This window comes from Mesocricetus auratus, unplaced genomic scaffold (assembly GCF_017639785.1).
Source record: "Mesocricetus auratus isolate SY011 unplaced genomic scaffold, BCM_Maur_2.0 Super-Scaffold_100003, whole genome shotgun sequence".
Taxonomy (NCBI): domain Eukaryota; kingdom Metazoa; phylum Chordata; class Mammalia; order Rodentia; family Cricetidae; genus Mesocricetus; species Mesocricetus auratus.
Genome location: NW_024429188.1, coordinates 77,284,543 through 77,295,918, shown reverse-complemented (window position 1 = coordinate 77,295,918; position 11,376 = coordinate 77,284,543). Strand labels below are relative to the sequence as shown.

Sequence of the window (11,376 nt, the reverse complement as noted above, 5' to 3'; positions counted from 1 at the left end):
GTATCTAAAGAAAAGATCCAACTTGATGGCTGTAAGGGAGACGCCTCTTTGAGATGTTGTGATTGCTCTGATGTCTGCTGTCTTGAGAAGAAAAAAAGGAGGGGGAGAAGAAGAAAGGGGAGTATAAAAAAGTAGAAATTCTTAAGGACAAGGACTTGATACCACTATCACACTCTGACTGCTGTTGCTATCCTCTGCTTTTATGATTTTAAACTATCATAATGGTAGCCATTTGCTTCACTCAGTGAGGAAAGGGAAAGCAGCCCTCAATAGAAAACAAAACTTCTAATGCACGTGCACATTTACACATTTTTTCATACAGTCCCTTCTCACCTATACATGGCCATATGCAAATGTCATTCCCCACATACACAACATCAACAAATGCATATCAGAAATAGGTGACACATTTCATAGAAATATATCCACAATAATCATGTAAATATTCTGCATATATTAAATATAACCATTATTATGTATTTTTCATGTGTTATTTGTTTTGCTATGTGTGAGAGAATGTATGTGTTGGGGAGGGAGAGAAAGGAAAAAGAGAGAGAGATGTGTGAAAGTCACATGTTTGGGCGTGGGTCAACTTCAAGTGTCACTCCTCTGCACCCACCTTGTCCGAGGAAGGGTCTTGTGGCTCACCAAGGCATGTGCCAGACTAGCTGGCTTGTGGACTCCTGGGCCTTCTCTAGTATGTGACTGACTTAGTTAGGGTTCTTGTTGACGTGACTTTAAAAAAAACCAGTAAGTGAGGAGGAAAAATTTCTTCTAGTACTTCCAGGTAACAGTCTGTGGTGAGGTGAGGTCAGCAGGGAGTCAGTCAATGTAAGAACCTTGCAGGCTGCAGGCGGGAACTGAAGCGGAAGCCATGGAAGAACACTGCTTATTGGCTTGCTCCATCCGTTTTCTTACACACGTGTGGTGCTTTAAATTTGACTGCCCCCCAGGCTCACATATTTGAATGCTTAGCCCCTAGTTGGTAAAACTGTTTGGGAAGTAGTAGGATATGTGGCCTGATGCTCCAATGCCATGCCTGCTTGCCTGCTTGCCTGCTGCCATGCTCCCTGCCATGGTGGTCATGGAACCTAACACTCTGAAACTGTAAGCAGCTTAGACCCAAGTTAGACACTTTCTTTTAAAACTTTACTTGGTCTTAGTGTCCATTCACAGCAATATAACATCCTAAGGTCCACCTACCCCGTAGCTAAGAACATCCTAGGACTACCTACCTGTAGGAAGATTAAGACCTACAAGGCCCAAGGGATGAGCCAACCTGAAGTCTGCTCGAGGACCTAGCAACAGGTGCTGTCAGAGGTCCTGATCGTGCCTAGCCAATGTCACTGGATTGGAATGCAGTGTGGGTGCTGGGAGGTGGGTATATAAGACTCTCCATTGCTGAATAGATGAGTCTGGCTGTTTGCCTTTCACCTGATTCTGGGTGTCAAACTTGCCTTATTAGAGGCATTTTATCAGTTGAATTCCCCCCTCTTAGACGGCTCCAGCTTGTATCAAGCTGACAAAAAACCCTCACTGGCACAGACTCTCATCTTCCTATGGGGCACAGGAATGGCAGAGGCATGCAGTTCTATGTTAGACTTTTGTGGGTTCTGGGGATCTGAAATTTTGCAGTCAGGCTTGTGTGAACAGTGATTTCCCAACTCCCCGTCCCCTCTATCCTTTAAAAGCAACTTCTTAACTTGGCCCTTTCCAAGTATGAGCCAGCAGAGGACACAGATGCCCCCCCCCCAGATTTCTTGGTCTTGGGGAGTGGGACACAACCAACCAGGAGTTCCGGGCCAGGCAGTCCAGCACCATCATAGCAAGTGCTGCCCAAGGTTTCTAGGCCCAGGCACCCAAGAGAAGTAAAGCAATCACTATGCACCATGCCTTGAGGCTGGGGTGGGCAGGACTCAACCAAGTGTCACCTGTGACCCAACCAAAATCCCTGGTGCCAGACAGACTGGCATTATAGTGAGTGAGTACAGGGGGGGGGGAGAGAAGAGAGAGTGTGAGGCAGAATGGTTCATGGGCTGGGAGAGAAGCAAATCTGAAGAGGTGGGGGTGATGAGGAACAAGTTGAGGTGAATGGCCTGTTAACCCCCAAGCCCAAGGTCATGTCCAGCGCTGGGCTAGTACCAAGGGCCAGGTCTTGGTCCAAGACCCTAAAGCAACTGAGGGGGACTGTGTTGATGCCTGTGACTTCTGTCACACTGAGGGCCATGCAGAGGCCTGTAGTCTTGGTCACCATCTGGGGCCATGTTGATATCTGAGGGCCATGCTGCCACGGGGGCTATGCCAACTGAGTGGCCTGTGCTGCAACCTGGGACCATGATGACATTCTGGCCTGGGCTGCTGTCAAGGACCATGTCTGGGTCAGTGATCCTACTGCAGCCAGGGTCTATGTTGATGACCCTGTCCCATATTACCACCAAAGGCCAAAAGGATATACAGGGTTTAGACCATAACCTGTGACCATGAAGGTGTCTAAAGATCATGCTGCTGTCCAGGGCATACTCATCTGGGTAGCCTTTGCTGCCACCACAGCCATGGTGACATCAAGACTGGAGCTAATGCCAAGGGTCATGTCTGCAGCTGCAGCTGGGGTCTGTGATAATGTCTGTGGCCCATGTTAGACCAGTGGAACCTCTGTTGTTTTATCTTCAGCACAGTGGCTGTGCCTTAATCTACTGCAATTTCAGTCAGCAATTGAGACTCTGCAGTTACTAGCCTGCTTCTCTTGCAGGGGCCTGGCCACTTAGGCCTGGTTGGGTGGGAGGGGCACTGATGGGCTCTGCCACTGCAGGTAAAGGTAGCTTTAACTAAATCTCTATTGTTCTACTTATAAATGAAACTCAAGACTCAAAGGCTGCGGTGAAAACCTGGTAGCTCAGAGAGGTTGAGTAGCATCTAGCTAACCTTCTCCCCTTGCTGTCATCTCCCAAAAGCCTGTCCTTCCACTCCAATAAAACAGAAAAACCACTCAAAACCCCTCCCTATCACTTCCAGGGTGTTTCTTTATCTCTTCTAGATGCCCTCTTATGCTCTTTGATTACTGTCAATCAGTTGCTAACTCAGCCTCCTGACCCAAGGTTAATTTTATTTAGTTAATACAAATACAAACTCAGGGTTCAAAGTCTGATGGAATATCCCCCCCAATACTTCTCTCCTCCCACTCTCTCTCCTCACCTCCTCTCTCTCCCAGAACCACCTTCCCTCTGTTTCCCCTCAGAAAAGAGCAGGTCTCCCAAGAACATCAATCAAGCATTGGATAATATGCTATTATAAGATCAAGCACATACTGGCCAGGTGGTGGTGGCGCACACCTTTAATCCCAGCACTCGGGAGGCAGAGACAGGTGGATCTCTGTGAGTTTGAGGCCAGCCTGGTCTATAGACAGTGTTCCACGACAGACTCCAAAGCTACACAGAAAAACCCTATCTTGAAAAACTAAAACAAAAACTGAGTCAGCCACCAACCTCTACTGTTAGGATCCTACAAGAACATCAATCTTCACCCATAACATATATGACCCCTACAGGCTCCCTGATCTCTGTGAGTCTCCATGAGTCCTGGTCAACTGATTCTGAGGGCCATGTTCTCATAGTGTCCCTGACCCCTTTGGTTCCTCTAACCTTTCCTTCCCGTCCTCTGGAGGAGTCCCCCAGCTCTAACTAATGTTTGGTTGTGGAACTCTGCATTTACTCCCATCAGTTGCTGGATGAAGTCTCTCCGGTCTCTTTGGTGAGAATTCTCCTAGGCTCTGGTCCCAGAACACTCTGCAGGCAGGATAAACTGTAGGTTGAAGGTTTTGTGACTGGGTTGGTGTCCCAACATCCCCCCCAATTGAGGCCTTGCCTGGGTACAGAAGAGACCTATTCAGGCTCTGTACCTGTTCCCCACTTACTAGGAGTAGATTCCATGGAGTTTCCCCTGTGCTAGGTTTCCATATCATGCCTGAAATGCTCCCCAATTCCAGTTGTTTCTCCCAGTATTTACTCTCCCATCACCACTTGATCCCTCTTGTTTCCAACCCCACCTGTCCTCAGTTCACCCACAAAATCTATTTTATTTTTATGTGGGTGCTGGAGGTCTGAACTCAGGTCCTCAGGCAACAGACACATTACTGACTGAGGCATCTCTCCTGCTCAAGAAATAAATAACAGTTCCATGTCACATTACTGTTATTTTGGGCATCTTTAAATGTATTCACAGCCGTTATACTGAAGCTATCATGGTTATCAAAGCTGCATCTAAACTCTTGCTTTTACTGGACTAACAAGCACTTACATAATTTTCTATCTTGTGAATTTTGAAATCTTGACTTCAGTACAATTGATTTCCTTTGTAACCCTATGTGTTTTATTTTGTGTTATCTAAGAACACTATTTTGAGAAGAGGTTCATGAGCGTCTACTTACTGTCATAAGGATGTGTGGTACAAAACAGGGGGAAAAAAGCTATGAACACCCTGATCTAGATTTCACACCATTACCAGCTTTTTACAAATCTGTGATACAAAAAAGTGTGTGGGTTTTAATGAATTTGATTCCCTCTGTGAGGACAAGTTAACAAAATTGAGTATTGACGATATGAAATGAACTTGCCTACAGCTCCCTTGGGTATATTGATTTGAACCTAACTAGACTATACTTGCTTAAAGGAAAGGTACTCATAATCCAGGTTTGCCATGTTTTTCCTCTGTAGCTCAGTTTCCTGATCTATTAAATGAGAATGATGGTAGCATTTAGCTCAGAAAGTTGTTGGGATAATTAATTTGTCTTGTGGGATGTAAAGCACTTAACATAATGCCTGGCTCATGATGGCCCTTTAAAAATTCAGCTATTAGAATATTATGCTAGGGTCATCAATTTTTCTTGGTATTACTCAATATAAATAAAAATCTTTCAATATATTAGTCAGTAAATCATTGGATGCACATGTACTTCTGTGAATGTACAGTCTTCTTAAAACAGATGTTACTGTTTGTAAATATTTGATAAGCCTTCATTTAAAAAGTCACCTAATGGATAATAACACAACCTCTGAAGACAAGAAATTATACATTCAAACCCTGACAACATCATGTATTCCTCATATAATCAAAGAGCTTCTTTAACTTATCCAAGTTCATATCATCACTGAAATCATACCTACATTGCAGGATTATTGTGACAATAAGTGTGTGTGTGAGTGCGTGTGTGTGTGTGAGTGGGTGTGTGTGATATGTACATTTGTGTCACATAGTAAGGACTCAGTAAATGATATTTATCTCTTTTCTTAATAATTGTCTAAAGCAAGGCAAATATGTAAAGTGGAAAGGCTTGTGGTTGGCTGATTTTGAATCAGGGTCTTTTATGTAGCTCAAAATCATGCTTAGTGCTGGGATTACAGGTGTAAGTCACCACACTAGACTCAGAGCAAATTTTTCTTTAATGCTTTACATTGGATCCCCTAAGTCCCTTTCTAGCTCTCAACTTCTGCCTTTCCCATTTTCTTCTCTAGTAACACAGAACTCTTTCGCAATTCACACAGGATTCAAACACACCCATTATTCTCACCCACAGGCTTCTCTCTGCTAGTCCCTGATTTTCAATGATTCTATTTACAAATTTTGTGTTTTATGATGGTGCAAAAAATCAATGTGTATTCAGTAGAAACACTACTTCAAATTTAAGATTTGAATGATGGGCATCTCCCAGTAAACCACAAGACTAGGAGGGTCATATGGACTTCTGTGTTTGCTAAGCTACGGTGCTCAGTTGACTAAGTGTAACAATTCCATTTTTTAAATTTATGATATTTTCAGGGTGTGGTGTATTCATTAGGATGTATGTTTACTATAATTGAACCAAGGCACATGTGTGGATTACCCTTCAGCCCCAAAGTAAGCCCTCCTCCCCCTTGTCCAGTATATGCTGCTGCCTGTCTACAAATCACCAAGTGTCTATCATTTAACACTTGTATGGTAGGCTTGGGATTTCTTTCTTGTTTTCTTTTTGTAAAGGTGCTGGTGATTGAAGCTAGAGTCTTATGGGTGTCTCACCAATACTCTATCACTGAGCTATATCCTCAGTCCTTAACACACATGCTTGTGCACGAGAGAGGGGAGGGGAGGGAAGGAAAAAGGGAGGGGAAGGGGCATTCACTAAGTTATCCAAGCTGGCCTTGAACTTGTGATCCTCCTGCCTTCACCTTCCAAAAAAACTGGGTTTTCAAGCCAGTGCCACCAGACTCAGCTTGACTTGTAGTATTTTGCTTGTCTGTAAATCTGGTTTTCCAGATAGACCAGGAATTCTTTTGGGGAGCTTTGGAGTGATCTTATTTCCCTTTGAATTTTCATTAATGCTGTACCTGGCACAGGACAAACACACAGTAAATGGCTGCTGAATGGCTTCTCCATCCACGAAGTAGGTGTTTTCTACTCTCTTTTTGCCCCACCCAAAAAGCCACCATCTTTGTCTGCTAGTGCCCCAGACTCTGCCTTTCTGAGCTTATACAAGAACAAGTTTGTTTGAAATCTCTTCACCCAACTGTATGTCAGTAAAGCAAGGCTTCACAGATGACAGCCAAGGGAGCCTTGTCCAGTCGGCCTTCTCTCACAGAAGTATGCAGTCTGTCAACACAGGCTGGACTCATGTGCACACAAATGCGGACTCTCTGAACTCTATGTCTGTACTATCTAGATTTTTTGGTGTCTCAATTATATTTGCTCTTGATCAGCCTTGATATGGGGTACAAAGCTTTGCTGAATTATTAACAATAATTCTTGAGAACAAGGACTACAACGGGGAAATGTCAAGGGAACAAAAATCTTCAATTTAGCAGTGCCAAATGCCAAGAAAGAAATAATTCCACCAGGGCCTCCTCCCAAGGTTATACACAAAGATAAGAGGGTTCAGGCAGACATAGAAGCAAAAGGCCTAGCTGTTCCCAAAACGCAAATAAACATTTATGGAACTAATATATTTTATTATAACATTTAACATAAAATAATTATAAACAAGAAGGAAAATAATAAACACTGTAATTAAAAAACAATTCAGTAGGCTATAAGTCTACACAATGCAGATGAAATTTTATATTCTACTACCTCCTCTGGCTTTTATCCAAGAACATTTAAAAAGAGAGAAGAAAGAAAAAGGAAATGCAGTAAAATGATGTGACGGGCTTTTAAGGGAAAAAAATAGACATTTCTTAGTCTGTGAGGGTGCAGGGTTATATGCTCAGGTATACCGCTTTCTGTTACAGCCACCACGGCCTCTTTCACCCTGGGCCTTGGGATCCCCTCTGGAAGCAGAAATATAGCAGGGTTTTCTATTCACTACAGCACATAGTACTGCCTTCCCCATTACTTGCATTTTGTGCAACACCCATAAGGACTAGGGAACAGGTATTAGATGGCTGTACCTTGCTCATAATTAATTACAGGTCTGACTTGGGATTTTTTAGGGGGGGATAGTGTTTTTTTGCGTTTTTGTTTGGTTGCTTTTCTGTTTTATTTTTTACTTTCTGTTTTTGTTTTTGTTTTGTTTTGTTTTTGACAGTCTCACTATTTAGTTCAGACAGGCCCGGAACTAAAGCTTTGAGAGTAGCTTGGATCTAAGGAGTGCTCCCTTAGGCTAGGAAATCTCAAATATTTTTAAGTCAAATCCACCAGGGTTCAGGCAACTGGAACTTCACTGTTATTAAAATAGTGCGACTCTTGCCCTGACTTGAAGTCCCAACGGATTCTTCCACCAGGAGGCACCTGTAGTGTCTCACAGTGCTGAATCTTAGGCACTTGACAGAAAATAGTTCAGGTTTTGGGCAGAAGATGGCAGTATCCACTGCTCTATTTCAAATGTCCTGGGTTCATGAATGAAGCGAATGGAGGGGGCGGAGGGGGGCATTGTAAAGGAGTAGGACCGAATAGAAATTTGACTTTCATGCAAAAACTGAATATTGTGGATGCTTATTTAATTTTTCCAAGAATCAATACTTGTTCAGTCTTCCACGTTTAACATATTCCAAGTTCCCAGACACCCTAAAAGCCGCCCTACTTGATCACCTAGCGCGCCCCTGAAGCGCATGTCGACAGCAGGGGCATTAACCCGGGCACCAGACTGACCCTATACGTGCCCTTTTGCTATACCTCCGCCCCGGGTTTATTCTCCCAGATCCCTCCGCCGCCATTACGGGACTCATCACTCCTCTTCTGACTCTGCCCGCGGCTGGCTGAGCAGAAGTCTCTGGAAACAGCGAAGGAGACAGAGCACCTGAAGTAGCAGGTAGCGGGCCTTTGAAAAGCGGGAGGACAAGTTTTGAAGAAAAAAAGCCAGCGACGATGAGTGAAGAGAAAGAAGAAGTGCCGACGTGAGGCGGGGGATAAAATGAAGGAAATAAGAGGGGAGGGGGCCAAAGGCGGATCAGAGAAGAAGAGGGGACAGCCAGAAATAAGAGGGGAGAAGAGAAATACGAGAAAGGGGAAAGGCGGAAATAAAGAGAAAATTGAAGGCGCGAGTAAAGAAACTTGGGGGGAAGACAAGACGTTAAAAATGTGACAGACATAGCGGAAAGAGCGGGAGCCGAAACGGGCGAGTTGAGCGGCGACGGAGAAGGGGCAGGCCCCAGGGAAGCCCGCAGCCGCCGCGACAGCGGAACCTGAGGGAGATGGCGTCAAATGGGGCGGCGGGACGGAGGGCGAGACAGGGTGACAAGTGAGGAGGAACGGGCTTCTCGGACAGTCTCGGTGTGTTCCTGGGAGTTTGGAGTCGGGCGTTCCTTAGGGACTTGGGCTGTTTTGTTTGTGGCACTTTCTCGAGTTGCTTGCCGAGGCCCGGGGGGCTGTTAGCTGTCTCAGCACTTCCCAAAAGGCCGGGGCTGCGTGGGGCGGCGGTTTAAAGGCCCGGTGGCTTCAGGCCTGGAGCGGGACCGGCCCGGCTGTCAGGGGACTCCGTCAGCGGCGGGACGGGCACCGTTCGCCCTCCCGCCGAGCTGGAGACCCGGAGGGCGCCTTGCTCGCTCTCCCTGGCTCCCTCTCTCTTTCTCCGTCTCTCCCTCTCTCCCTCTCTCTCTCTCTCTCTCTCCCTCTCTCTCTCTCTCTCTCCCTCTCTCCCTTTCTCTCTCTCTCTCTGTCCCTCCCTCCCTCCCTCCCTCCCTCCCTCCCTCCCTCCCTCCCTCCCTCCCTCCCTCCCTCCCTCCCTCCCTCCCTCCCTCCCTCCCTCCCTCCCTCTCTCTCTCTCTCTCTCTCTCTCTCTCTCTCTCTCTCTCTCTCTCTCTCTCTCTCTCTCTCTCTCTCTCTCTCTCCTCTCTCTCCTCTCTCTCTCTCTCTGGCCGGGGAGAGCCGCGCGCGCGCGCTCCTGGAGGTCTGGACGTTAAAGCGGTGAGCGCCCAGCCACCTAGCGCTGAGGAGACGCTGAGGCGGGCTCCACAGGAGCGCGGGCGAAGGTGTGAGCGACCGCGTGGGTGCTGAGGGGACCGAGCGCAGGGAAGGGGGGGGCGACTCAGCGGAGGGGGACCGCTCAAGCCCAACCAGGGAAACTGTGGCGGCGGTGGCGCGTCCCCCGTCTGCCCCCACGGGGCTAATTTACATGCTGTCACAGCCCGGTGCGGACTCCGGGGCTCTAGCTCTCTCTCCCCTGGCGACTCGCTCACTCGCTCTGGGCTCCTGCCACAGCTCAGTCAGCGCAGCCCCGCGAGCCTGAGGAGAGAGGGCGCGCCACGGCTCTCCCTTTCTGGCCGCCCTTCCTGCCGGCTGCAGGTCCGCCCGGAGCCATGCTCACACTTGGGAAACTTAGGACTGCGCTGGGGACCGCGTGTGGAAGCTCCCGGGAAGGAGGGTAGAGGTGGCAGGACGGGTTGGGGAGGGGGTAGAGGGGAGCGGCCCTGGCTTCCAGACCAGAGGGAGGAGGAGGAAGTGAGTCCAAAGGATCCGCTGGGAGCTGTTTGTCCAGCTGTTTCTATTCGCACCCTGAGCGCTGTAGCCAGAAGGGGGCCCCGAACTGAAGGTGTCCGGCTTTTTTTTTTTTTTTAGGCGCTAATTTTCAACTCTTCTCACAGCTTGTCATTTCCAGACACCCTGGAGTCCCAAAAAGCCAGCTCGGCGGGTGCGCACCTGCCAGCCGCCCCTGACACCGCCGATCAGGCAGCCTCCGCCTCCGAGCCTGAGAAGATGGCCCAGGCCCAGTCCAAAGCCGACTGCCGCTCACCTGTCGGTCTCGACTGTTGCAACTGCTGTCTGGACCTGGCCAACCGGAGCGACCTCCAGAGAGGCAGCAGCGGGGAGAACAAACCGGGCAGCCCGACCGTGAGCAACTTTCGGCAGCTGAAGGAGAAGCTGGTCTTCGAGAACCTCAACACTGACAAGCTCAACAACATAATGCGGCAGGATTCCCTGGAGCCCGTGCTGCGAGACCCCTGCTACCTGATCAACGAGGGCGTCTGCAACCGCAACATTGACCAGACCATGCTCTCCATTCTGCTCTTCTTCCACAGGTGGGTAGCTGGCCAGAGTGGGTGGGAACATGGCCCTGCTGCCACCAGCCTCTCCTAATCTTCACCTCTGACAAGGGGGCAAACCAGGAAGTTCCCGAGGGGCACTGGGTGGGTGAGGGGAGCGTAGTCTTAGGCTACCATGACTGAACCTTTTGGCTAGCTAGAGCCCCCCCCCCGCAGAGCTTAGGGAATTTTAGCAGTTGCAAGTGTATTTTGAATGGTGCCTGGAAAGGCTTGCAAACTAGGGTGAGGAATGGGAAAAATACAAACCTGTGAGGATTTTTGAGATTCGGGATGGGGAGGACTGGTCTACTCTGTAAATTATAGCTTTCCATTCTGAATGCAAGTGAAAAGCAACCCAGGAAAAAATGGTTTAGGATTATCACTTTAAGTGCTCCAAGACCTCTTGCCGGGCAGTGGTGGTACATGCCTTTAATCCCAGCACTCGGGAGGCAGAGGCAGGCGAATCTCTGTGAGTTCAAGGCCAGCCTGGTCTACAAGAGCTAGTTCCAAGACAGGCTATAAAGCTACACAGAGAAACCCTGTCTCAAAAAAAACAAAAAAAAGACCTCTGTATGCAGGAGGGTGGATGAACTCACCTCCTTGTAGAACTGTCTGAGCCTGTATCAGATATTTTGGAAAGCCGTAAGGCAAGAATGATAGAAGGGAGGAGATAAACACAATGGTAATGCCCAGGGCATCTTCTAGATACTCTGGTATTAACTTAACTTAGATAATTTAGAGTCAGGAACTTCAGAAAACCCATCTATAGATTTTGTGTTCTTAGAGACATTGTGTGTGTATGTGCATGTGCATGCATGCACAAATGCATGTGTGTGCGTGTGCATGTGTGCACATTGGGGTGGATTTTATTCTTGCTCAATGACAGAGGTTATGT

The 11,376-nt window shown here is 47.6% G+C and overlaps 1 protein-coding gene across 4 annotated transcripts in view; it reads left to right on the top strand.

Moving 5' to 3' along the window:
* Positions 1-8,205: 8,205 nt before the first annotated feature.
* Tsc22d3 (TSC22 domain family member 3) overlaps positions 8,206-11,376 on the top strand; it is a 61,531-nt gene continuing 58,360 nt past the window's right edge. The window contains exons 1-2 of one of the 4 annotated variants that reach the window (XM_040744465.1): positions 8,206-8,357; positions 10,044-10,478. In XM_040744465.1, the coding sequence (XP_040600399.1) occupies positions 8,329-8,357; positions 10,044-10,478 (464 nt within the window). In that variant the 5' untranslated portion in view covers positions 8,206-8,328. Of the gene's footprint in view, positions 8,358-8,593; positions 8,734-9,603; positions 9,824-10,043; positions 10,479-11,376 lie in introns of those variants that run through there. The other 3 variants (XM_040744467.1, XM_040744466.1, XM_040744464.1) reach the window with 3 other exon arrangements.